Here is a 26,971-nt window from a genome sequence, read left to right on the forward strand (position 1 = left end):
ATAAGAGTTTGAAGTATCTGTTCTCTCAGAAGGAGTTGAACATGAGACAGAGAAGGTGGATGGAGCTCATAAAGGACTATGATTTCACCATGGAGTATCATCCAGGAAAGGCCAATGTGGTGGCGGATGCTTTGAGTAGGAAGCCCAGAGGTATTGTTGCTTCTGTTATGGTTCAGGAGTGGCTTATGTTGGAGACTGCATCTGAGTTTGACCTTGTACAAGCAGGAGTTGTGAATGGGAGTTTCCTTGGAAGTATCACGGTACAGCCTACCCTGATTTCCAGGATCATTCAAGGTCAAACAGAGGATGAGTTTTCACATGCGAAGTTGGCAGAGTTAGCTGCGGATTCGTCCATTGGCGTTCCATCGGAGTGGTCGGTGGGAACGGATGGTGGTTTGTGGATGAACCATAGGTTGTATGTTCCGGATCGTGTTGACCTCAAGGGAGAGATTCTTCGTGAGGGACATCGATCGCGGTATACTGTGCACCCTAGAAGCACTAAGATGTATCGGGATTTGCGAAGGCAATTCTGGTGGAATAGAATGAAAAGGGATGTGGCAGAGTATGTTTCCAAGTGTCTTACTTGCCAACGTGTGAAGGCTGAGCATCAGAGGCCTGCAGGTATGTTGAAGCCATTACCTATTCCCGTATGGAAGTGGGAGCAGATCTCAATGGATTTTGTTACTGGACTGCCTAGGTCCAAACGAAGTCATGATGCGGTGTGGGTGATTGTGGATCGTTTGACGAAGTCGGCACATTTTCTTCCGGTGTCAATGACGTATTCGGTTGACACGTTGTGCGAGCTTTATATCGAGGCGATTGTGAAACTTCATGGAGTGCCTGTATCGATTGTTTCTGATCGTGATGCTCGGTTTACTTCAAAATTTTGGAGCGGTTTCCAAAAGGCTATGGGAACTGATTTGGATATGAGTACGGCATTTCACCCTCAGACTGATGGGCAGACTGAGCGAGTGAATCAGGTGTTGGAGGATATGTTGAGAGCCTGTGTGTTGGACTTCAAGGGAAGTTGGGAGGATCATCTGCCGTTGGTTGAATTCTCCTATAACAACAGTTATCACTCCAGTATTGGCATTGCCCCATATGAGGCCCTGTATGGTAGGCCATGTAGATCTCCGATCTGCTGGGCAGAAGCGGGAGATAAAGTGTTATTGGGTCCTGAGATTGTGCAGGAGACCACTGAAAAGATTTCAGTTATCAGGGACAGGATTCGAACAGCGCAGAGTAGACAGAAGAGTTATGCAGATTTGAAAAGGAGGCAGGTTGAGTTTAAAGAGGGTGATCATGTGTTCTTGAAGGTCTCACCCATGAAGGGTGTGGTGAGATTTGGCAAGAAAGGGAAGTTATCACCAAGGTTTGTCGGACCTTTTGAAATTCTGGAAAGGGTAGGAGATTTGGCTTATAGGCTTGCCTTACCTCCTAGTATGTCTGGTGTGCATAATGTGTTCCATGTGTCTTTGTTGAGGAAGTATGTCCAGGATGAGTCACATGTGATCAATTATGGCACGATTGAGGTGCATGCGGATACTACCTTTGTTGTTGGACCTGTTCGTATTTTGGATAGGTCAACAAAGCAACTTCGAAGGAAGGAAGTTGACTTGGTCAAGGTATTGTGGAGTCACCATGACGAGGGTGATGCTTCTTGGGAGTTAGAGTCGGATATGAGAACGAAGTACCCACAGTTGTTTGTTGATGAGCAAGCGTGAATTTCGGGACGAAGTTCCTTTAAGGAGCCCGAAATTCCTTTAAGGAGGGTAGACTGTGATGACCTGGATTTCTGTTATTTAATTTTAGTAATTATTAATGGACCAGTTGTACGAATAATTGTTATTGTGCTTTATTCGTAGGTTGTTTGTGCAGTGTAATGGTTTTCGTACGTGTAATTATTCGAATTTCACAGTTTAGGGGGTCGTGTGAAGTTTGACTTTTTATACGTTGGGATTCTCGGAAAACTTCCTGCACGAAAGTCGTAGAGCGCGTCAATACGAGTTCGTGGATATGTAGAACACGGGAATCGGAGTTCGTAAGAGAAAGTTATGGCTATTGGAAGAAGTTTCCGTTTTAGTATAAATAGAGAAAAATCAGAATTCTTTCATAATTTCAAGTTTCCATTTCCGGAAACCACTCTTTTCTCTCTCGGTCGATACCTTCAGTGTCTGAGTTTTCCGTCTGACCCGACCCGAACCCGGCGATCCGACCCGGCCGGAACTTGCAACTGCGGCGGTCAGCTGGTTCGCCTCCTCTGTCTGGTCGTCCCTGTGGTGTTCTCTAGCGGCGATATCCACCGTGTACGGCGTAGCAAGGCGGTGCAGATTGGTGTTTTTGGACCCGACCGGAAAACACAGCTCCGGCGACGGCACGGCTTCAAGCTTCCTTCCTTGGCTTCGTGGGGGTCGTCTGAGTCGATCTATGGTGTTTGTTTGGATCGATTTACGTGGAAATCGGTTCAACTCAGTTTGAGCAAAAATCCAAAGCTTGTGAGGTAGTTTTCGACCCTTTATGCTTGTTTTCTGACTTCGAGCTAGTTATGAGAATTCACAAGCATGCTTAGATGAAGCTTTTTGATGTTGGAAGTTTTGTGAAATATTAAGTTTTGGCCGGCGGCGGTGCGCCACCTCCTGTGGCGGCGTTCCGGTGGTGTTCCGGCCATGTAAGGGACTTTTTTTGGTATTATATATGTTCTACTCGTTGATACGAGCGTTTCGATATATAATATGCAAATTTTGGAGTTCGTATGGATTTGTTATGATTTTTACGGTTTCATACCGATCAATTTATTCGATCCGTGAGGATTCGAGCGTCCGATCGACTTGTGTTTGGGTCATATCGATCGTGGACGTATTCCGAAGACTTTGGGAGGTCTCGGATGTGGTTTTGCCTCGATTGGCGCCACTTTGGGGATTTTAGTTCAAAACAGGGGTTTCGGACTTAAATCAAATGTGAATCGTTACTAAGTGGAAACCGTTTGTGAATTAGGTACTTGACGAAGTATTTGGACGGTTATTTGGCGGATTGGCCGCTTTGTTCTTTGTTGAAGACGCAGCTGGAATTCGAGGTGAGTAATCTCACAAGGTTCATTATGAACCGAATTACCATTATTGTTTTGGCGTTAATTATTTAACTGCAAACTATAGTTGGTATTAGTAGGCATTCCTGAGCGAATGACTACGTATATATATATTTACGTGAAATATATATATATTCTTGTGGATGATGTGTGATGAATAATATGCATGATGGTGTTCATATTATTGTTAAATGCGACTTTTCATAGAAACAATATTGTGGAAAAAAGTGTTTTCTATTGTTTTGAAAAGTATAGATGGTTGATTTTGAGACCAGATGGGATCTGAAAAGCATAGGTCGCAGATGGTGACCAACGGTTGGTTCTAAGACCAGACGGGGGCTGAAAACCAAGAGTCACAGATGGTGACAAGTTGCAAATGGTGACCAATGGTTGATTTGAGACCAGATGGGGTCTGAAGATCAAGTGTCACAGATGGTGATAGGTCGCAGATGGTGACCAAAGGTTGATTCTGAGACCAGACGGGGTCTGAATGATTATAGGTCACAGATGGTGACAGGTCGCAGATAGTGACCAAGGCATGAAATAGGGAATCACGCAGTTGGCCGGGTAAGTGGGTACGATCAGCTAGGGTGCTAGTCTGTCTGCCATTATAGCTTGTGGGAGTAACGGTCGAGGTTGCTGGAGACTCATAAGAGTGTAGTTTAAAAGGAGAGTTCCGAGAGTATTCTTCTTTTATTGTCTAGATGAGACTTGAATTGCTTCTTGATGGTTAAGTTAGCAAATAGAACATTGTCACAGCGGTGATTTATGTTGTCCTTTCGGTGGAAATGATATGAAATGTTAGAAGGAATCATGGTTGCATGTTTTCCTTAAGCTGATTTGTGTGAGTTGTTGATTGATGTTCATGAGTTACTCATACGGGCTTGCAAAAGCTTACCGGGTTTGTTGTGTGGCAACCCGGTGCACCATTCAAACGGTGTAGGGGTTAATCCTGCTGGTCGGGGAGATCGTGGCTGAAGCTGTGGTAGCTTGTCGGCAGCAGAACGGGTAGGAAGCAAATTTTGTTGGCTTTGCCAGTGTATGACTTCCGCTATATAGTGAGCTCTGAGGAGCATTTACGTTTTATTTTGTGATGGCAATTTAATTCGTAAGTTTGTGTAATATATAACTCTGTGGAGCGAGTGTATATTGACTTGGAGGGTTCAGGGGATCAGCATATACTTGATTTAAGGGAAAGATGTTCCGGGTATTTTGTATTGATGACTGAACGATCGCGCATGTATAATTATGAGATTATATATCGATTTTTATTTGTGTAAACAGAGGCGTGACACTTAGGCTACTGGTTTTATAGCTGAAGAAGGACGAGGATCGGGGAAAGATGAGATTTTGGAAGTGGGTTTTTGCTGGGCTTGTTTGTGCTGCTTTGGTGGCAGAGATTGGTTATGAGGAGCTCCAAACAATCTGCTCAAACCCCTCCTTGTTCCATCTGGAGCTCCAACAATGTCGGGGTATGTAGGCTTTTGGGTGATTGGAACTAGTCACAGTAAAGTGAGTGATTAGTGGTTTTGAATTATACCCAGAAATTGATTTGATATTCCACTCTGCATCGTCCTTTCCGTTTGCCTCTATTGTCTCTCATACCAACGCCTACCTTCTTCCAAAACCCACTTGTCTGTTTCCTTTTTTTTTGTTGGAATCTGCATCTCCAAAAATTGGCTGGCTTTCCTAATTGAGATTCAAGTTTTAAGCTTGGTGAGGTTTGTACTAGTTTTGGGTGAAATGAAAGAAAAAGAAAAAGAAAAAAAATGATGTAGACTTTCATACACATCAATCTGCCCTCCTTTGTTTTTATCGTCACTTTTCTGGGTTTGGAATTTTGAATGATGTAGAAATATGTGGTTGTTGTGATTTTCAGTTCATGAGCATGAAGAGAGGAAGAAGAAGATAAGACAGAACAGAGAGAGAGAGAGAGAGAGAGAGAGGAAGAATGCTTAAGAAAAAAAAAAATTAATTAAGATACAAATGGACGAAAGTGCCCTTCAAAAAATGTCACGCGGCAACCTCCATAACAGAACTAACGGCAATATGTACCAATCCTCGGTCGGGCCAAGAACCTCAGGTACCGTATTGATATTTTTCAATACTAAGGTACCAAAAGTTATAAGGAAGCAAAGACGGGGTACTGTACGGACTATTTTCCCTTTTTATCACACATAGTCCAACAAATATTTGTCACATTCAATGACCCTGTGTGTGCCAGATATTATTGACTACACGAGACCTTTCTCTGTGATTTCTATAATTTTGACACGACTCCCCAATTCTACCCTGTCCTAATTCCCAGTTAACTACTACATTTTACTACTCGAATTCACTTCGCCAAACAAAGAATGATAATCAAAGCCTTCGTCCAGCAAAAAAACAGTACTACAAATTCTCGTCTCTGAGACAGAGTCATCAAGAAGAAGAAGACCCAGTTGGCCTTGCTCTACTTCCAATGCCTGAAGATTTCTCTCTACCCAGTAAGTTTCTTTCTTTATTCCTTCGATGCTTCCTTCTCAGAAAACCAGAAACACCCACATTGTCAAAGTTCCATTAATGCTCTCTCCCCTCTCTCTCTTAAACCCATTTGGGTTTTCTTCATTCTTGTAATTTATAGTGAGCGGGTGAGTGTCAGAGTTTGCGGGTGTCCCACCAGGTCCTTGATTCTCACTCCTACTTGCTTCAAAGAAAAAAGGGGACCAAACAAATAGATAGGACTAAAGAATTGAAGCCATTAACAATCCTAAAATATTTAATCGCATTCTTTGTCTGCTCTCAGTTTTCACTTTTCTCTGTACTCCATTCTTCTTTAATCAATCCCTGCATTTGTCATTTTTCAATGTTGTGTTATTGTTTACCGTAATTCTTTTGGAAGATTTTGTTTTTGTTTTGTTTTGTTTTTTTTTGTTCTGAAGGAATAGTTTTCATTTCTGGGTGTTCTTAATTTTTTTTCTAGTTTTATTTTAGTTGAGCGGTGATTATTGCTTGTGAAATGCGATGGTAGTTTTTCATTTTATCTGGGTGTATATTGTGCTGGGATTTCTTTTTTATTATTGGATTGACCTTTATAAAGTGTGATATGTTTATTGTTTTTTCACACCATTGAGATGGGTGAGTCATTCTTTTTTTCTTTTTCGTTTTTCTCATTACAATATGTAATGGGTGCATTAGAGTAATTTGATTATGACTCTGTTTCTGCAAAATGGATAAGCTCACAAGCACATAAGAAGAGGAAAGGTAGAAAGATGTTGATTCTATTTGGTACCCTTGAGTTTAAGAACTACATTAGGGTACAAACTAAAAAGTTGATTAGATTATTTTACTTGTATATGCTCTTAAGAACCTTTGCCTCTGTTTCTGGTGACAACTTTGTCCAATTTTGTTCCCACAGCCACTAATTTACTTCTTTCTTTTTATTTAGATGATTATGGTACTAATCTCATGAGTATCATTAGCGAAAGACCTATTGAAATTCGTAGTTATGGAAATTAGTGAGCCGACTGTTGCTGTGTAATTTTGAATTTTATGTTTTCCACTTCTGAATGCTCTTCCCACTACCACAATGCCCAGAAGTGTTCATTTGGAAGGTGGAACAATTAGTAAACTCCTTAGGGTTTATCAACTGAGAGTTATTCAGGGCTCTTGGGGGGAATATGATTTTGTCAATGTGCAAGTACTAACATATAGAAGAACATGAATGTAACTTAAAAGACAGAAATAAAAGAAAATAAAGGTGATACGCTTGTCTTTGGTTGCTCAATGTAGTATGAGAAAGCTCATGTAAAACTTTGACTATGCTTTACGATACGTGTGTTTCATAGTCATGCTACTACCTTATCACACACGAGACTAATTGTTAGACTGAATTAGCTGTAAGTTGCGCTATGTCACTTCCTAATACCCTCCAGATTTTAATTTTCAAATAGCATGGTTGGTAGCATGTGTTGGAGATGCATGCCCAATAATCCATATTAAGCAAGTCAAGTACAGGTTATACACAGTTTGAAGTTTCAATAGATGTAACATACTAACATTTTTGTAGTATTTGAAAAAATGAAAACTTTGAAATTAAATGGCTCTTGTGCATATTGTGGAAATTCCATGTCAAACTGGCAGAATATCAGTGTGCATACTGTCCTTTTCAGAAAAAACCCTGTGATATACATTATATCTTCTGGGCTTTCTTTGCTTAATGTGTATCTTTTCTAATTTTCAGGACAAACCCTGTGATACATGTGCTGGATTTACTGATCGAGGCATTGCTTTTAAAGAAGTGATTATAACATGCTCTAAATGCAGAATAGCTCATGAACATATGTCTCTCTCTCTCTCTCTCTCAGCATGCTTTTTTTTGGCCTTGTCTTTCTTTTCCAACCACTGTCTAATGTCTTGTAATCGTCGTTAGTCAGTCAAAATCAAGATTGATCATATTTTTTGCTTGCTCTTTTATTTGAAACACAATGAGAACTTGAGAAGTTATGCATAAAAATGCATAGAAGTACATTGAACGCAAAAGTGTTGTTCAAAATCTCTAGACATAAATTTAGCAAGTAACTATCATAAAGAAGCAGCTATAATAAAGCAATCTTTTAAGTGACAGCAGCCTTCCAATCTGCATTGGTAGAAAAAATACTATTTCATAAAACTCATTTGAAAAAAAGAAAAAAGAAAAAAAAAGTTTACCATATATGAACTTATCTTATAAGAAATCATTCTAAAAGTTGTTTCTACTAGCTTGTTGAAATATACAGAATCTCCTTGCCATTGGCATCTTCTTTCATGACTCGTGTATGTTATCTGTTTCAGAACTTGAACTTTGGCAGTCTGATGTCTTGTTCCTTGCCAACTTCAGTTGCTCACTTATTCATAAATACATTGACATATCCAAAAAGTTTAAAGAAAGAAAATAGCTAAGCTAGAGGGCTAAATTCAGAGTTGTAGTTGTTGATATCCTTTTAATTTAATGCTCCATAAAGTAACAGAATTATGTTTTATTATTATTATTATTATTATTTTTTTTTTTATACTAAGAACCCTGTTTTATCTTCATAATCATCTTACTGTAATTGTTTCTGCTCGATGTAACTATTATCTGCACCATCCTGACCCTAACATGTTGTATTGTGTTCTCCTAATTTTCAGTTATTGCATGCGGGTTAATCCCTCCTTGGTCAAGGACTGGGATCCAGACAATTGGGTATGCGAATCATGTGAACAGGGCAATGGGATGCTTTTTCCAAACTCTAGTATTAAGGAAGACACATTAGAGTCATCAACCAGTAGAGGCCACTATGATGGCATGCATTCAGCAGGTCCCAGCAGAAATTGTAATGGTTCAGGGTGGCAAGCTTACTCTAAGAGGCAAAGGCCTGTTATGAATGGAAAAGTTAAGTTCATTACAAATGAAGAAGTCAGGAGGCTATCTTTGGCAGACCCGTCTCAGAAGACTCCTGTTGGGTACAAAACTGTTACTCCAAAGTCTCCTGTTTCCGGGGTTAGAGCAAATCCTAGCTTTATACGTTTAGAAATTGCGATGCCTCGTAGACATGGTAGGCCCCAAAGATGCAAAGCATCTCAAAGATTAATCAGCAAGCATGTCAAAATTTAAAACATTCACAAGGTGAGAGATCTTTTTAACTCTTGCCTTAATAATATGTATATAATTTTGCACAGTATGCCTAAAGAGAAAAGTTGATAGAAGTGTTCATATCACTCATACTGGTAAATTTTGGGTTGTGTTTTTCCTTGAATTGCTGAAGATGACCCTATAGGACATGGAAACTAACACAACCCACACTGTTCACGTTGTTTTCTCACTGTTCAGCATTTTGTCTCATAGAACACGGCTACCTTTTAACTTTTTTGAAAGGAGCTGCCTTTTAATTTTGATGGTATAAGATGGTCCTAAAATATGCTTGACAAACTCCTCCGCATTACCTTTTAATCTTAGAGGTATAAGATCCACATAATATGAGTAGCAGTTAGTTATATAGACTTTGTTACTGACAGTTTTGAGACTATTTGTTGTACCTAGTCCCCCTTGGTCAAAATAAATAGATGATCGAGTAGTATTAGCTGGTCTTTATAGAATCTGAGATGTTATGTGTTCAAAACTTATGATCTCTGATCTCACCTACGGCTGATGTCTTCATTCCTGCAACAGATGCTGAAACTTGTAAGGAGGAGACTGCTTCAAAAAAGAAGTCATCCACAGTTACAACATTGAGGAATTTTTCACCTATATCCAGTTCAGGCAAGGGTTTATAACTTTACAAAATTTAATGAATATACATAATTGCTGTGCTTAAATGATAGGTTTGATTTAGTCAATTGAACTGTGGTAAATGGGACTATGGTTTGCAGCAAGGTATTATAGTACTGATCTTATTATTATCATTTGAGAAAAAAGGGCTCCTGGAACACCCACAAAAGGGCATATTATAAAAGAACAACCAATTGATGCATCTCTACTTTCTCAGGGAGTTGAAACTTCTAGTAGGATGACAGTAGAGGAACAGACCAAATTCTCATGCACACCATCAACATCAAGGCATTCACCATTTAATAATAGTTATGGTAAAATAAGTTTTCTTATTATTTTCTATATTTTACTGACTTGTATCAAGTTTTTGTTATTCATTAGTACACTAACTATTTCTTTAGAGTATAGAAAGTAGAGAAATAAAAGAGATTTTTGAAATTTTTTTAACAATTTCTTTTATATGAAGGTGCACTTTAAGAATTATTGGGATTTTAGAGTCAGTGATTATATTATAAAAGTAAAACGCATTTGTGGGTGTTCAATTTTTTCTAAGCATTAATATCTTCTGATTCAATTGAAATCGTATCGCAGTTGTGAATCCAGTTGGGTAATTAGTTGTCTTACTAATTATTGAACCTGCTTGACTTCAGGAGGTAACACTTCTGCTGCTGAACATAATCATTTAGATGATAGAGAGAGAGACCACCTGAATAAGTTTACTAGTGTCCACTCATATTCTCCTGCTCTACATGCTACTTGGAAGTGAGTAACTTGTCCCGTTAAGTTGTTGCATTTTGTCTATTCATGACCTTGCAAAATCGCGTATTGAGTTGAATACCGAGAATAATTAGAGTGATCCTGGAGTTTCAGTTTTAAAAACAATACTTTCCAGGGCCTCTTGGCTACTGTATGACATATAGAGATCTCCTAAAGTTGCAGAAAAACTCCTTTCTGAAGCTCTATGATGTGTGTGATATAAGGTTTTCATCTTGGAACTAATCTCTCCAACCATCACCGATTTCTTTTTATATATTTTGTGTTTTTAATATAAATTTCTGGTAATTTTATCCAATGAGTTGAGGCATACCAATTAAAAGAATGATTCTACTACCATTTTCAGGTCATCTGGATATATACAAGATTTAATATTGTATCATTTCCATTTTTCAAAAGCTTAATTGGTGTTTCTTTCTTTAGGGGAGGCTTCATCATTCTCGATTCAGAAACACCTGCTCAATTCATTGGTGGATTCCTAGCACAACCTCCCTGTACTGTACATCAAAAAGCCTATGAGTTTTCACGAAATATGCCTCCCTGTCTTACTGGCCACTTTGCTTCCTAGATTGCTTCTTTGGGTTGATCCCTTCCGAGAGGAATGTCCTGATCTTCAAGATGTTGGACTTTACTTTTTCCTTGATGATAACATTGCCAGGTCTGTTTTGGCTTCGAATTGCGTGGTTGTTATGTATGAAATATGTTGTCCATAGAAGTATCTTAACTGAGCATATTTTTTTCCAGCTGATTTGTAGATCAAGAGAGACCTATGCTTTGCTGTTGGAGGTCATGGATACCCAAAATTCAGTGATGAGGATTTACTTTGATGGAGTGGATGCTGTGGATTTGTTGATATTTACATCTAAACAGCTGCATTTAGACTCGCTGAGTAAGCTTTCTTATAGAATGCCTCTTCTCTTGCAGAGATTTCGACCTTTTAGATGACTTTATGGAATTTTTTTTGGTAGGTTCTTTATTGATATTGTAGATACATTGCTTATCAACCATCAACATATTGGTTAAGTATAACTGTAGCAAGAAAATTTGTAGAGTTTCAAGGAAGCTGGGGGCCAGGTCACAAACTACTGTGTCTTAAATATAATTAACTAGGATGACTTCTTGCATTGTGAAGTTGGTGTCTTTAGTAACTTTTATGCATCTAATTACATGCACACAATGCTATGTGTGCTTCTGATTGTAATTTTTTACTTAGCGCCTAATACGATTGCCTGGAATTTTGTTCTTACAGATACGGTGACAAGTCCAAGTACAGAAAACTTCTTATGGGGAATTTTTCGTGACAAGAATCATTGTCCAGCTGACATGTATGACAATGGAACTACTGTTGATATGGAAGTTGACATGGCTGGTGGAAAGATGGTTGGAACCGTTGATGTGGTCGTTCCAAAAGATTCATCCACCCCTTGTAGAAGGCCTGAGCCTATCATGAAAGCAGTGCAGCAACTTTTGACTATTAAGAAGGAGGAGCATTCTTCATACCTGACCAGATTGAGGGTTCTAGATTCTACTATTAAACAATTGTTGGCATTTAACTCAGAGGAGCCTATCATGAAGGATGAGCATTCTGCATCAACGGGTATTAATTTTTTAAACTGTCATTATATTTTTTCATAAAAGGGAACTTCCTCATGGTCTGTCATATATATAGATGCTTATCTTCCACCTTGATCCTTTTATCCGAAATGAAGACGGCGTGTAGCATGCAAGTGAAGTTGGAGAAAGATGAGGATGAAACCTGCCTTAAATTAAAACGGACAAGAAAACACTCCCATGTTTGCCATGCTTTCCTGAGCCTAGCCCTCAAAGTGTTGCGGGCTCACCTGATGAAATGGTAGGGACAACTTCAACTGTAGATGAGATTACCATACTTAGGATGCTTTGCAGCAGAGATAACCACACCATAATATAGCTAAAAAAAATACAGAGACACCGTTCAACCCCATCACTTCCAAAGGTATACAAAGTTTCCGCAGAGTTTTGTTCACAAGAAACAGAGTTATGAGTTAAGAGTAAGAGCTAGTCTGCTATAGTTGTGAGATGTTTAGTTATAGTGGTATCACTGGAGTGAGAGTTGTGTATGGAACTCATGTTGCTGGTATTATATGGATCTTTTATGTTGGGTCGAAAATCATCCATTTATTGCCTCCTCCCAAATTATACTAAAGTGAATGTGTCCCTTAAAGAAAAAGACCAATTCATATTCCTAATTTGCAAGAATTGAGGCCGTGTTTGCTCTCCTACGTATACACAAGCCACTAAATAACTGGCCTTTTTTGTTTTAGATTAAAGAACACATGATTTCTGCAAATTGTAAGTGTCTCACAAAACAAAAAAATTGAAGCCCAGTTAAGCAAGTGAGATCTACAAATAAGCTTTGTGGTTAAAATGAAGCTAGTTAGTCTATAATTTGCATTACTGGAAACTGTCATAGACACTAAAGAAGATTTACAAGTACTCGAGGTTTCTAAGAACCAAAATTCTGTAGACTATTAGTCACTATATGCTTTTATATAAAGCAAATATAATAGAGTGAAAGATTTTGTGAGACAAGGTTGAACTTAATTACTTATTGTTCTTTTTAATTTTAGGGAAAATGATCATTTACCCAATTTCAGCTTAAAAATTGCCCACTTGCTCCACCAACTGTTTTTAAACCCCATTTACCCAAAACACTCTAAGGGATTATTTCCCCTTTACCCAATTAATTCTTTTTTATTTCTTTTTATTTATTTTTGGGACTTTTTTGCCCTCTCCTTCTTTCTCACTTAGAGGGAGAAGTCATCCTCCACCTTGACGGACTCCGGTGACCAGTGGCCGGCAGCCGACTCCGATGACCAGTGGCCTACAGCCGACTCCGGTGACCTGAATCCGGCGACCGGTCACCGGAATCCGGCTATTATTGCCCCCCAGTAATCATATTATTGCCCCCCAATACTCATATTATTGCCTCCCAATAATCTATTGACTCTATGTTATTATTTGTGGGAATTATGTTTTTGATAGCTGATACGTTTATTTGTGTTTATAGAGTGGAATTGTAGTGTACTATGTTGGTCTATTGGGGGGCAATAGACATATTATTGTCTCCCAATAATCTACTGACTCTATGTTATTCCCCCAATAATCTATTGACTCTATGTTATTATTTGTGGGAATTATGTTTTTTGATAGCTAATACGTTTATTTGTGTTTATAGAGTGGAAATGTAGTGTACTATGTTGGTCTATTGGGGGGCAATAGACATATTATTGCCCCTCAGTAATGTGATTTTTAGACGTCTTCAGAGCATCTCTCTCCGACCAACCGACCCCGACGATGGGACAGGGATGACAAATTTGACAAGAAAAAGAAGGGATATTGCCACTCGAACCTACCCTGCACTCTTAAGTTGTATGGGCTTCGGCCTTCTTGGGATATTGCACCCTTATTGGGCACCATTAGTCCAATCCCGGCCTTCTTCATCCCTCAGTCGGACGACGCCGTTTTAGGTCCTACGTCAGCGTTGATATCGCTGTGGTTGACGTCGCTGGCACCTAGAAGCATCGGAAGCAGAGTCCGAGAGCGGCGAAGGAGAATCGAGGGTCTGCGGGGCAGGAGGTGAAGCGAAATTCTGAGAGTTCGCCGGAGCGTCGGGGGGAGACGGCGGGAGTGAAATCCGAGGGGCATTGGAGGGTGAAGGTGAATCGGAGGATGGTGAAGGTGAATCGGAGGATGGAGATGGTGAATCGGAATCTGGCTGGGGAGAACGAGTTGGTCAAGAGGAAGAAGCAGTGAGTTGGAGTAGGAGGAAGAAGCGGAGGTCGCAGACTCAGAGATCGCCGTCGACAATGGCCGGTGGGTCCGATTCGAATTCCGGCGAGGGCTTTCCAGAAGCAAGGGGAGGAGAGAGAGGTTGGTGGGAGTCGAGAGAGAGAGAGAGAGTATGAGGGCAATTCTGTCCATAGATGTTAAATTGGGTAAATGGGGTTAAATAACTCTTGGTGGAGTAAGTGGGCAATTTTTTGTCTAAAATTGGATAAGTGGTCACGGCCCCTTAATTTTACAAAGAATAACTCATTCATATAGAAAATACACGTGCCCGTTTAAATGGTAAGACATATCTTCAATTTGACTTTAGTCATATTACTTCATCAAAATTTACCTCTCAAAATGTGTTCCCACAAATTCATTATATAGAGAAATCATTTGCCAAAATATACAAATCAAGACTGTCTCCTCTTAGCTTTTTCTTTGTTTTTGTTTGGGCCTTTTAGGTCCCGCTTGTAACCAAAAAAAAATACAAATCAAGTAGCACATTCTAATAGATTTCTATCAGAATCCTATATTTTGATAATATTTCCGAGACATAGGCTAAAGGTCGTACAATTTGGTTCGTAATATCAATGAATTTCTCATTTTCTTGATGATGGGTTTTGTTGGATTTTGGTTGTTCTTATGGGTTTTGTTGTTCCCCCAACAGAGAGAAGGCGAGAGTAAAAAGAAAGACTGAGAAGAGAACAGGGAAAGAAGAGAAAGAAGAAGAAGAAGAAGAAGAAGAAGGTGACGGGAAGCTGATGTGGATTTTGTCTCAATTTTTCTGATTGAAATTCTTTCTGGGATTTCTTATGTGTAGTTACTTCAGGGTCCTGTATTTGTCTTCATCTGACCGATGGAAGAATCGTCTTCAGCTGACCAAGCCTGTTACTTAGCCTCCATTGGTATGGGGAGTTTGCGGATTTGCTGCCTGTGGTACGCTCTTTGCTTCTTCCTGATGGCCCCGTGTTTGCATGTTTATAATTATGTTGTAGTTTAGTCTGATAAGGGAATCTGGAATTATAAATGCAAGCGCATATCTATATACCCAAATTGGGTGCTGATATGAGTCATAGAAACTAAACTCAACTCAGGAAACTGAGAGAATGGACCTTTTTGATGTTTCTGTTTGATTATCCATAAGCGAGAGAACTATAGGAAGAGTAGTGCAAATTGGGTTTTAAAGTGTGTATATTTGGATTTTTGAAAACTAGGGAAATCAGGTCAAGAAAGTTATGTGCAAGGAATTGGAGAGATATTCTGTTTGATATACGATTTGTGTCCCTGATAATTGATTGTGATCATGGGTCAATTTGATTCGAATTTGTAGTCTTAGCTTTAATTTCTTAAGATTAGCTGGAAATTGGTTATTGAAGTTTGATTGTGATGCATGGATTTGCATTACGCCAGAGTTGTTCTTGAACTTCTGTTAAGCCATCACTGGTACATCACTGGGTTACATTCAGCCTGGAATGAGCGATGTTGTGATTTGGTGTTGATAAAATTAGTGAAAGGCTTTGACATCAATGAAAGAAGGGTAATAGGAAGGGTTCATGTATACTAGATATTTAACACTTTAAGCTGTAAATACACAAGCTTGGTCCGAAATTTATTTCCCCTGATCTGCTAATTCTTATGAAGTGTGAATAAAATAGTGAACTTCAATCTCAAAAATAGAACTGCATGCTTATAGTTTAATCCATGACTTTGTGTAGATTTTCCATTTACATACATGGCTCACAAATAAGTTCACTATTTCCTTCCATTTTTGTTTGCAGGTGATGGTGTGACAGAGTAAAATCAAGATCCTTCAATATATCTGACAGCTGTTTAGGTAATTGATCTATATCCTTATTTCCTCCATATGTATATATATCTCAATTATCTTGATCAATTACATTGTATTGTCTCTCTCTGTATAAAGTGTCACTGATCAAATTTCAAAAAGAGAGATCGCTAAGCTCTGTCTATATCCAGTAATCACATAAAAATTGAAGATGGTAAAACTTTCCTGACCTAATCGCCTATCCGTGGAGAATTAGGTGAATGCCATGTCTCAGCCAATGTCTGGCAATGAATAAAGCAAGAATTTATAAACATTCCCTTGTTTAATTAAATACGTATATGCATAAGATTTTTAGATACTTATCCTCTGATTGAATGACAAAATGTGTCATACCACTCAATTCTACACAGGTTAGGATTTAAATGTGTGTATATAATTTCAATGTATAAATTTAAAAAGCAAATTAAGGACCTTAATTTTCTGATGACCTTGCCATCTCAAGGATGGTTGATCAGTCGTATGACAATGACTATATCACAGTCATTACCATCTGAATCCCAACATAGCTGTAGCATGAAAATTCCTATCAAAGGAGAATGTATATGACCACTATTCCACCGAAAGTAAAACCAAGCTAAAGCTATTGTTCTTTATGCTTCATGATCAAAATCCAATCCTCTTTCCTGTATTCTCTTTTGCTGCCACATTCTAAGATTTTCATTTGTTATATAACACAGGCCAATGTATTTCTTGAAAATACTTATGCTTCTCAACCTCTGAAGACATCACCTTAATCTCATCTATTCACCTGATTTTCTATCCTGGTATTACAAATCTTCCTTTAACAATGTGTAACGGTTTTGTGTACATATTTTTCTGGCCTCTCATATTGTTCTATTTTATATGGTTGAAGCAGTTGAAAAAATGGGTATGGCAATATCTAGGATGGTGAAGATGCTGTTTGCAAGGAAAGAAATGAGAACACTAATGGTGGGTCTTGATGCTGCTGGTAAAACCGCCATCCTCTACAAGCTTAAACTTGCACAATTGGTACTATCTACTACTCATTCATTAACCCCCACTTTGGTTTTTCAATTCATTGTTTATATTTTGTATTCCTGCAACTTTTGTCAGTGTCTTATTTTAGTTGTCATCTATTTTGTTTTATTTTTTGTCAACCTTTAATGGTATTACAACTTTTATCAGTGTCTTATTTTAGTTGTCGTCTATGACTTAATGTATTCTAACAATGAAGACATAACAATAGCAATATGCCATTGAAAATCCATTTTTTGCATTTTTCCCTGTCGTTTGAAATAAATTTGCCATCTGACCGATAGCTAGCTTTGCCATTCTTGACAGACAATTACAGAGTCTGTTGGCGATTGGTTCTTTAATCGATATGTATCGAAGCATATTGATTGTTAATTTCCCTGCAATCGAAGCTGCTATCATCACATGCTGCATAAGGTTGATCGAACTTGAGGTCAGTTCCAACATTTGAAGGGACCCTGGTGGAAGTATTCCCTTCCTGTCCAAGACCATGAGTTGTTAAGAATGAAGGTGTGGTATAACACATCAGCTTATACTTAATTAGTATCATGTTTTTGCATAGAGGGGAAGAGGGAGAAAAAAATTCTATAATATTTTCTTTTTGTAATATGTCTTTGCTTTCTATTATGTGGCAGCTAATGTTTGGCTTTCTTTAATCTTGAAAGATGCTTTCTATTTGTATAAAATTGATTTTATCTATTGGGACTCCAAATATAATATCAACGTGTTTGTTTGCAGATCAATTAGAGTTCTGGCGAAAATTGAGAGCTTTGAAGCCATTCAGAAGCGGGAAGAAATCATTGAAGCTTCCTATGGAGTCATGATTGCTCGGGTTGATCTTGGAGTTGAAATCCCACTCGAACAAGATTTCAATAGTCCAAGAGGAAATAACTCAAGTGTAGGCAGCTAAACAATGTTTTGTAGCTTCTCAACTACTTGAATCAATGATTGAATACCCAACCCCAACACACTTTGAGGTACCACTCTAAATTGTACTAATGATACTGATAACAGAGGAAGATCAAGAAATGTCCAGTCTACTTTTTTATTGTTTCTACTTGAGTAGAAAAGATCGCAAAGAAAATAGACTCTGTTGTTCATTTATTCTTCTTCGGGATTACTTTTCCTTGTTATGAGCATAATGCTAAAAGGTGGGTGTGTGTTAGGTAGTTTGCTCTTTGTTAGGATGAGATTTATAGTGTTATTCTAAATAACGATATTTATTATTGACTCTTAGGTGTATTAAGTGGGACAAGACAGTTGGGTATGTGCTGTAAGCCATATTATCAAAATCTCAAAAGAGAGCCATACATTCTATGAGAGGAAAGCTTTGCCAGCCAACTGTATTCCATCTTTCTCTTTACTAATTGATTGAAGCACTACACAGCTGTTTGTTCCGAGTTCGTGAGCAGGAAGATGGCAGATAAATTTCTGCTTACTTTTGGTGCTGAGGGTGTGCTGAAGAAGGTGTCCTCACTTGTCAATGAGCAAATCATTCTTGCATGGGGGTTCAAAGAAGATCTGAAGAAGCTAGGCGAGTCGTTATCACTAATCCAGAACATGTTAAATGATGCGGCAGAGAAACCACAAGCTCTGGAGGCAGTAGAAGGATGGGTGAAGAAACTCAAAGGAATAGCTGATGATGCAGACAATGTGCTGGATGAATGCAACTATGAAGTTCTCCGACGTAAGGTTGAACTGCAAAACCACATGAAGACGAAGGTACTCAACTTTCTTTCTGCATCCAATCCCATTATATTTCGCCTTAAAATGGCAAATAGGATAAAGCATATCAATGCATCACTTTTGGATCTCAAGAGTGCTGCATCTCTCATTGGATTAATTGAAAGAAGAATAGATGCAACTCCCCAAGGTGTACGGCCGGATCGAGATCCAACCGACTCAATGTTTGAGAGGGACGAAAAGGTCATTGGAAGGGAGGGTGTTGTGTCAAAAATTGTTGAGAGCTTGACCAACTCCAACAATCAGCAGAATCTTTCAGTTAGGGCCATTGTTGGAATGCCAGGATTGGGAAAGACAACTTTGGTTAAAACAGTATACAATAATACTGCTATTGCTACACACTTCCATAAGAAAATATGGGTTTGTGTCTCTAATACTTTTGAAGTCGATTTCACCTTAAGCCAGATCTTAGACTCTTTAAGACCAGGAAAGGCTGGAATTAAAAATCGGGATGCATTGCTTAAATCTCTCCAAGAAGAGCTAACAGAGAAGAGATATATTCTTATCCTAGATGATGTTTGGAATGAGGATGGTATAAAATGGGAAAGTTTGATGAGTTGTTTGTCAAAGCTTAATTCTGCTCCGGGAAGCAACATCATCATCACTACCCGCAGTGCCAAGGTGGCATCAATTTCGGAAACACTTACTCAGTGTGAGTTGGACAAACTATCAAATGATGAATGTTGGTCCATCTTGAAGCAAAGAGCATTGTTTTCAGATGGCAATGATCCAAACCGAGAGAGAATTGGAAAGGAAATTGCTAAGAAGTGTGGAGGCGTCCCGTTGGTGGCGAAGGTATGTACAAATAACTAGACTTCTATTTCCAAGTTTTACTTGTTTTATTCTTATGTTTTGCCAAATTTGTGATAAGATCGAGCAGATAGAAAGTAAGAGAATATATGCTACAAAAATATTAAATGATTTATTTTATGTTCTTTATAGAACTAGACGTGTCACAATTAAGTCTTAACTTTAATTAGTTTAGTAGAGTGCAGCCTACCATTTGCTCATTCCATCAATCCATCCTACTTTTTAATTAAATCTTGCTACAATAATTTTTCAAAATAGCAGACTCTTTATTTTAGCTCCTTAAAAGCAACTCAAACAGATTCCCTATATTTTGATTTTTCTCTACTTTAGGGAAAAATAAGTCTTTTTTGCTCCAACAGATTCCCTATAACTATCCCTATTTTAGGGAAAGTGAGGAAAGAGAAAAACAAATTCCCTATATTTACAGCAAACTCTAAAATTTTAAGGAAGAATATGAAGATTTTAGAGATTGTTGTAAAATAGGGAATCTGTTGGAGTTGGAGAAGAAAAAGAGGCTAAAGCTTTGACTTTTGCTTCCCTATAATACAGAAATTATAGGGAAGCTGTTAGAGTTGCTCTAACTATTTTAGAGAGTATGTTTAGTTTTTTTATCTATTTTAACAGCTGCACCAGACTCCTAAGTGACTCTCCATTAGAACTTTTAGCTATCTCGCTCCGAAATATAGAGAGCGAGACGAGACTCTGTATAATTTAAAACATTTATTTTGAGTTATAACTATTTAATTTTCATTTAAAAAATAATATAAATTCCAAACTAGCTAAAATAGAGAGCACCGATACAGACGTAATTCTAAAGTGACTAATAAAAATGACTTTTTAGCCACTTTGACTAAAATTTGACTCTAAAAATGGCTAGTATTGTTAAAAATACTTTTAGACTTTAGTTGCCAAAATATCCTATCTACATCCTAATTTACAATAGGAAAAACATAATGGAAATTTGAAAGAAATTTTATGATTAAAACTCATTAGAGAAGTTTGAAATATCTTCGAATATAAGATTTCAAATAAAAAAAGTGTAGAAGGTTGACTCATGGGATAAGAATCAATGATTTTTTTCTATTTCAGTTGCCCCCTTTTTTTCCTTTTGTATTATATGGATTGGCGTATTTTACATGTATAGTACGTTTGATGTTGAAAATACTTGAAATTTACCCAATCAACAAGAATAGTATAACAATTTTTTTTCTTTCCTGAATTATATGCGTATAGACATATAATACGCATGCTATACGCGTTTTAGCTTATAGAGCTCATTGATATAAGAATGTAGTGGGGCGGGATAAAAACAAAGTAATTTGCTCTAATTTATTTATAGCCCTTATTTAGACAGAAGAAAAAAGTTGCATTGAAAATAAAAATCTCAACAATGTTTGTCGATTCAATTGACCAATTGAGCGTTCACATCAAAACTGTTGGATTTGTTATTAAATCCAAGCCCTCCCCAAACAGTTTTTAGAATAGCCCGACCACCCACTAGTGGAGATGGGACTTGGAAATTTTGAATCTAAAATGGAAAGGTTTGGGTGGTTTGCTTCCATTAGAAATGGCGTTTTATATAAACGTAGTGCAATCCAATTATGCGATGTCATTTTGAGTGGATTTCTTTTACTGGGAAATGAAGTGTGTTCTCCATTTCTTTTCCCCTTCTTTTTTCTTTTTCGGTCATTTTTCCCTTCTTTTCCAAGTTTTTTTTTATTTAGTGGGTAGACTTTTAAGATGTGTTTTCTTTAGCTGTGTACTGTACATGAAGTTAACTATTTTACTTTAAAGCACACAACTTCACCTTGTTAATCAATACGTACATCAATGGATTTTCTAAATTTTTAACTGATATAATTACAGGTTTTAGGAGGCATGATGCGTACTAAAAATAGTACAAAAGAATGGTTGTCAATTCAAGCAAGTCGAATATGGGAATTACCCGAAGGAGATGAAAGAATCATGTCTGTTTTAAAGTTGAGTTTTCAGAATTTGAAATCATCACTTTTGAAACAATGCTTTGCATATTGCTCAATGTTCCCAGAAGATTTCACAATTGAAAGAGAAAAGTTGATCCAACTATGGATGGCTCAGGGATTTCTCCATCCTTCTCCTGGCCAGCATATGCAACAAATGGAGGATATAGGTGATGAGTATTTCAATATTTTATGTCAAAACTCCTTATTCCAAGATGTTACCAAGGATGACAATGGCATTATAGAGGACTGTAAAATGCACGATCTTGTGCATGATCTTGCAAAAGAAGTATCCAAATGTGAGAGTTTGATACGGAATTTAAATAACGTGATGGAGGATCACGATACATCTGAGATTCGACATGTTTCACAAGTTCCTACTTCAACACGAGAAAGAATGTCAGAGTCAAGTATGGCAAGATTGCGCTCTCTATTTATGAGTGATCAAGTCCCCAGTACCATTTTTCTAAAGTTGAGAGCTTTACGTGTCTTAGATTTAGAAGAGGCAGGTATAGAGGAGTTGCCGAATTCAATTGGCAAGTTGAAGCATTTGAGGTATCTAGACATTTCCTACACAAGAATCGAGGCACTCCCAAAATCTATTGGCAAGCTCTATAACCTTCAAACACTGAGAATGCATCGTGCTAGATATCTCAAAAAGTTGCCACAGGAAATGAAAAACTTGATCAACTTGAGACATGTTTATTTTGATAAGCAAATTGAGATTCCAGCTGGGATATTGGGGCAATTGTCCAATCTTAGAACATTACCTTACTTCAGAGTGGACAAGGAGTTGGGACCTGGAATTGGAGAATTAGGTGGCCTGAAGCAATTGAGAGGCCAACTAATTATTAAGAATCTAGAACATGTGAAGAGTGAAGAAGAAGCGAAGAAGGCAAAATTGGAGGAGAAGAGAGATGTATGCGAGCTAACATTTAAATGGACAAGAGACGGCAACAATGAGCAAGGATCGGATAGTAGCGGCATTAATGATGAACATGAACATGTACTAGAAGGCCTCCGGCCAGATACTAATTTGCAAAGGCTGCAGATTAAAGGATTCAGGGGTGCCAGATTTCCGTCATGGGTGATGTGTCTCAACAACTTGAAGAAGATTAAATTATACGACTGCCCCAATTGTGAAGGAGTTCCAGCACTGGGTCAACTTCCTAATCTTAGACATGTCGAGATTTGCAGGATGGATAACCTAAAACGTGTGGGAGCTGATGGTCTAGACTCGTTCCCTCTTGTTGAGCATATGAGTATAATTAATTGTCCCAGCCTGGAGTCAATTCGGATCACACAGGGCATTGCTTCTCTCCGTGAATTGATCATAAGCGGTTGTATTGGATTGTCAAGCCTACTGATTGGGCCCGATTGCTGCACCTCTATTCAAAAATTGGTTATTCGGGGCTGTCCTAATCTAACATCACTTCCAACTACACAGGGGGACATTGCATCTCTAGAGTTGGAGATTGGAGAGTGTGATCGATTATCAAGCCTACCTAGTGGGCTCCTCCTACGCTGCACCTCTTTGAAGCTTATAGATTGTCCTAATATAACATCAATATTTCCCATCACACAGGAAATGCCATCATCTCTCCGTCAATTGTCGATTACAAATTGTACGGGATTATCAAGTCTACCACTAAGCGGGCTCCTCTCTCTTGAGGATTTGTTTATACATGGCTGCTCTAGTCTAGCACCATCCATTTCAGTCTCATCAGGCGTCCTCCGCAGTTTGACTGTTCTTAATTGTGAGGAATTGACATCCATTTCAATGCCGTCGTCAAGTCTTCTACTTGAGGAGTTGTGTATAGGGAATTGCAATAATCTACAATCTATTGTTCCAGTAGATTTACAGGGCTTCCCATGTCTCCGTGAGTTGATAATACGGCATTGTGGGAAATTAAAATATCTGCCGACAGGGTTTCACTGCCTCACCCGATTGAAGAAACTGGTTATTGGCAGTTTCTGGGAGGAGCTCCATTCCTTCCCTGAGTTTCAGCTTCCACCACATTCACAACTTGAAACGTTACACTTGATAGGGTGGCCTAAGCTAAAGTCTCTGCCCCAGCAAATTCAGCACTTGACTTGTCTAAACACTTTGTATATACGAGAATTCAGCGGAGTGGATGCTCTTCCTGAGTGGTTGGGAAATCTCACATCTCTTGAGAATCTGTATATTTGGGATTGTGAGAATCTCAAGTATCTACCTACACTCCAAGCTATGCAACGCCTCACCAAATTGAAGAGGCTCTCTATTGAGCGATGTCCTCTCCTCAAGGAAAATTGCACCAAGGACACAGGCCCTGAATGGCCCAAGATTGCTCATATCCCAACTATCTCAAGTATGCAACTTTTTGATCAAACGCTATTTATTTAACCTTTTCCATTTAACAACTCATATTGATTGTTATGTCTCATTTTTCATATTTCTTTCTTAACTCAGCGCTCGATTGAAGCTATGCAAGGCCCAACAGTTTGTCACATATCAAGAGAATAATATATGTAGGTGCGTAACATACCACCAATAAATTTCAATTCCAGACAGTTCCAGTTGCCTGAATTTTCTCCTTAAATTAAGTCTCTTCTTCTTACACTCAGTTTTATTCTTTCATTTAATGGTTCAATTACTTTTCCCCTGTACTGTATGGTTTATTTGCTCATTTTGATTAAACATAGTGCACCAGATAATCATTTGATCTAATCATACAAATTTTATTCTGTCATGGAGGATACAGATCGATATTGTCCAACATCAATGTTAGAGACTAGAATCTATTAAGGACCTCACCAAATTAATAATGCAGCTGGAAATTTGTGGCTTTTACCACCTATATATGCAATATTATGCTGAGGGGTGTCCCAGTTGTACTAGATTAGTTGTATTCCAATCATTTGTACATATGCCAAATGCTAATTCATATCCTATCACCTCCACATCTTATGTGTTGCTCTCTCTCTCTCTCTCTTTTTTTTTTTTTTTTCATTCTAACAGAACAATTCAACATAGTTTTTGTGCCATTGCCTGTTGTGGAAAATCAGTTTGAAGCATTTTTGAAATGAAGCAAACTTGTTTATCCTTGTCTCATTTCTTTTTTTCCTCAGCACTAAACTAAATCTCTTTTTGAAAATTGAACTCAGGTCTGCAATAATTAAAGCTATGAGAATCCTCACTAATCTAGCAGAACAGGATATTCGTCGGTCCAAGTTTCAGGGGAAACATTGCCTTGAGGTGTGAGAATATTCCATTTTTGCGGATTACTTTCATTCAAGTTATGAAGTACAACAATTCCTAATGTAAGCTCTTCAGATCACTACCTTCTCTTCCCTTCCAGGTTTAGACTAATATAAGATCGATTAACTTGCTATATTTTTTCCCGATGGCTGGTAATTACCATTGTTCTGTAATAATTTTCAACTCTTCACAGGCACACTTTATCGTACTCAAAATGGAAGAACAACTGATGATGTGCGATGGACACAGACCTGGTACAGGTAGTTTAGTTCTCTTTACCTTTGCATGGTAATTTATTCATTTCATTGAAGATAATGGTAACCATGAGTTCAATCCTAATACAGTACACTTCCATCTAATCATAACAAATGAGCAGTTACCAGAATTGAGAATATAACTATTCTTGATTTCAGTATTTCTGTGCTTCACTTGTATGCAACTGGTTTATTTTCAATCCTAACTAATTTTTTGAAATAGTTCCTTCTCCCTGGATATGTGGTACTTACCCTTGTTTAAAGTTATGAAATATTGATTCTAAGTAATGGTATGGGATTGTTGCAAACCTGCAGCATTTTTAGTTTCCTTACTTTCCTAACCTGCAAATAGAACCATAGCCTGTCATAAATAATTACATCTAGCATCAATTCCAGATTTCCATTACAAATAATTTAAAGATCATGCAAACTGTGTTGAAATTCAAATGCATGGTTTAAAGTAATGAAGAAATGTTGCCATTTAAGTTGAGCAAATCAAACATTACAAGTGAGAAGACCAGTTTCGCTCAGCTATCATTATCAGTCATTGTTTTGAAGCTGCAATTTTTGTTTCTGAAGTTTAATTCAACATCTTCTGTTTTTTTTCTTTTTTTCTCCCGTATCAGTAGTTAATTGTTCCATTTATTATTCTCAATAGCATTAAGTGATGTAGTGCATAGGGGGGGGGGGTAACTCCATTTAATCATTTGGCATTTCGAGGAGTCTCTCTGATAACGAGGAAGACTTTGAATCTGGACATCACAGACGATTAGCCGCATTGATTGAAAGAACTGAGTTCCAAGGAACATTTAATTCAGATATGGAGTTCCCAGACCTTGGAATTAAGGAACCTTGGTGAAGCTGCAGTCAATAGCTAAATATAGCTATCTTTAGTTTCTAGTTTGAATAATTAGTCTTTCTGTTTTCCTTCTCTCATGCTATAAAAGACAGTTCTCTTTTCAATTGTAAGCAGACTTGATCATTATCAGAAATAATATTCAAATTGGAGAAGAAGTTCTTCCCATTTGTATTCAAACTCTTATCTCTTAGGTGGATTCCTAGAGTGGCGAGTTTCGCTCTTATCTTCTTGGTGGATTCCTTGGAGTGGCGAGCAGAATCTAACAAAAACTCAACTCTTAGAGAGCTGAGTTCTTCCGCTGTGATTTTCCTGTATCATTAAGCAATGTGGGAGACTTCATTGTTGCACTTTGTAGTACAACAACATTATGTAAATTCACACCTCACACAATGACACCGTTCATTTATCTCATATGAAACCCAGTATTCTGACTCCTCTCTTCTGTTACATCAAATTTTTAGGTCCAAAGATGAAGGAATTGGAGCACCCAGTTCATGATCTCTGGTGCCTACCACAGTTTTCAAATCGGTTAATTCGGCTCTTGGGAAAGTGTTGCAACTTTGGCCGGTTTGAGAACAAGCTTCCCTCTGCAGTTTGGATAAGCGCCACTCTGTGAAACAAAAGTCTTGTAGCATTTGTGGCCTTGTGGAACCTTCTGTCTTACCATTCATGCAATCTCTTGGTCCTTGGCCTATGAGAGCTCCAATTGATACTATGGCCTTGGTTTGGAGCAACTCAAGTATTGTTAGAAGCTTTGGAGGGAACAACATTGCCTCCTTGTGTAATCTGGTATTTCACCATTTGCCTTTGCTTTTAGGAAGTTTTTGCTCTGTACTATGAATTATGTAGGGATTAGTCTGAGTCGTCTGACATCAATCAGAACCAAGTGAAAACATTCTAAATATGTATGATAATACTGTAGAAGGCTGCTAGCAGCACATTAGATTTAAAGGAATCAATGATCAATATGACTAGTGCACTGGTTCTGATCTTGAGGCTCTAGTAGAATAACTACTTTCATAAATGCCAGTGGCTCTCAAATTGGATTAGGATTCTGTTTGATGATTTTGTACTTGGATTGCTAGACAGTAGAGGCCATCAGTTGCTACGTCTACCAATCTTGACTATCCCTCAAATTATAAAGAAATAGTCTACACTGAAGCAACATAGAACTGATCATATCACAGAGGGAAACCCTGTAACATCAACTGATAAATAGCCACCCTAATACCTTAAAACAAAGGGAAATATATTTGAGGATACCAGAAGAGCTAATCCTTAAAAACAATGGTAACTCCCAATGACT

The 26,971-nt window shown here is 38.1% G+C and overlaps 2 protein-coding genes and 1 long non-coding RNA gene across 17 annotated transcripts; all 3 read left to right on the forward strand.

Annotated features, from left to right (window-relative positions):
• Nucleotides 1–5,294: 5,294 nt before the first annotated feature.
• On the forward strand, nt 5,295–9,346 carry LOC133708065 (uncharacterized). Its single transcript, XR_009845550.1, has 4 exons — nt 5,295–5,571; nt 7,308–7,408; nt 8,234–8,711; nt 9,255–9,346. It is a non-coding gene; the product is annotated as an uncharacterized LOC133708065 (long non-coding RNA).
• An 8-nt stretch (nt 9,347–9,354) lies between these two features.
• LOC133708064 (uncharacterized) lies at nt 9,355–12,279 on the forward strand. Of its 6 annotated transcripts, none has more exons than XR_009845549.1 (6): nt 9,355–9,667; nt 10,004–10,115; nt 10,551–10,785; nt 10,872–11,016; nt 11,377–11,724; nt 11,797–12,279. XR_009845549.1 is itself a non-coding variant. In XM_062133515.1 (6 exons), exons 3-6 carry the CDS (start codon nt 10,643–10,645, stop codon nt 11,814–11,816), a joined length of 645 nt encoding a protein of 214 aa, XP_061989499.1. In that variant the 5' UTR covers nt 9,355–9,667; nt 10,004–10,115; nt 10,551–10,642; the 3' UTR covers nt 11,817–12,279. The 6 variants fall into 6 exon arrangements, 5 of the variants coding, with proteins under 5 accessions (XP_061989499.1, XP_061989500.1, XP_061989497.1 ...); XM_062133515.1 differs by having other exon boundaries at nt 10,883–11,016; XM_062133516.1 differs by having other exon boundaries at nt 10,883–11,016; nt 11,837–12,279.
• Nucleotides 12,280–14,365: 2,086 nt separating this feature from the next.
• On the forward strand, nt 14,366–26,676 carry LOC133709696 (putative disease resistance protein RGA1). Of its 10 annotated transcripts, none has more exons than XM_062135517.1 (14): nt 14,366–14,504; nt 14,608–14,687; nt 14,770–14,876; nt 15,719–15,774; nt 16,464–16,550; nt 16,643–16,776; nt 17,089–17,289; nt 17,518–17,756; nt 18,017–19,317; nt 21,199–23,662; nt 23,764–23,826; nt 24,459–24,614; nt 24,746–24,812; nt 26,127–26,676. In XM_062135517.1, the coding sequence occupies exons 9-11, from the start codon at nt 18,196–18,198 to the stop codon at nt 23,772–23,774; spliced, it is 3,597 nt and encodes a 1,198-aa protein (XP_061991501.1). In that variant the 5' UTR covers nt 14,366–14,504; nt 14,608–14,687; nt 14,770–14,876; nt 15,719–15,774; nt 16,464–16,550; nt 16,643–16,776; nt 17,089–17,289; nt 17,518–17,756; nt 18,017–18,195; the 3' UTR covers nt 23,775–23,826; nt 24,459–24,614; nt 24,746–24,812; nt 26,127–26,676. The 10 variants fall into 10 exon arrangements, with proteins under 10 accessions (XP_061991501.1, XP_061991499.1, XP_061991507.1 ...); XM_062135519.1 differs by having other exon boundaries at nt 14,403–14,517; XM_062135515.1 differs by having other exon boundaries at nt 14,608–14,876.
• The last annotated feature ends 295 nt before the right edge of the window (nt 26,677–26,971 follow it).

This window comes from Rosa rugosa, chromosome 5 (assembly GCF_958449725.1).
Source record: "Rosa rugosa chromosome 5, drRosRugo1.1, whole genome shotgun sequence".
Taxonomy (NCBI): Eukaryota; Viridiplantae; Streptophyta; class Magnoliopsida; order Rosales; family Rosaceae; genus Rosa; species Rosa rugosa.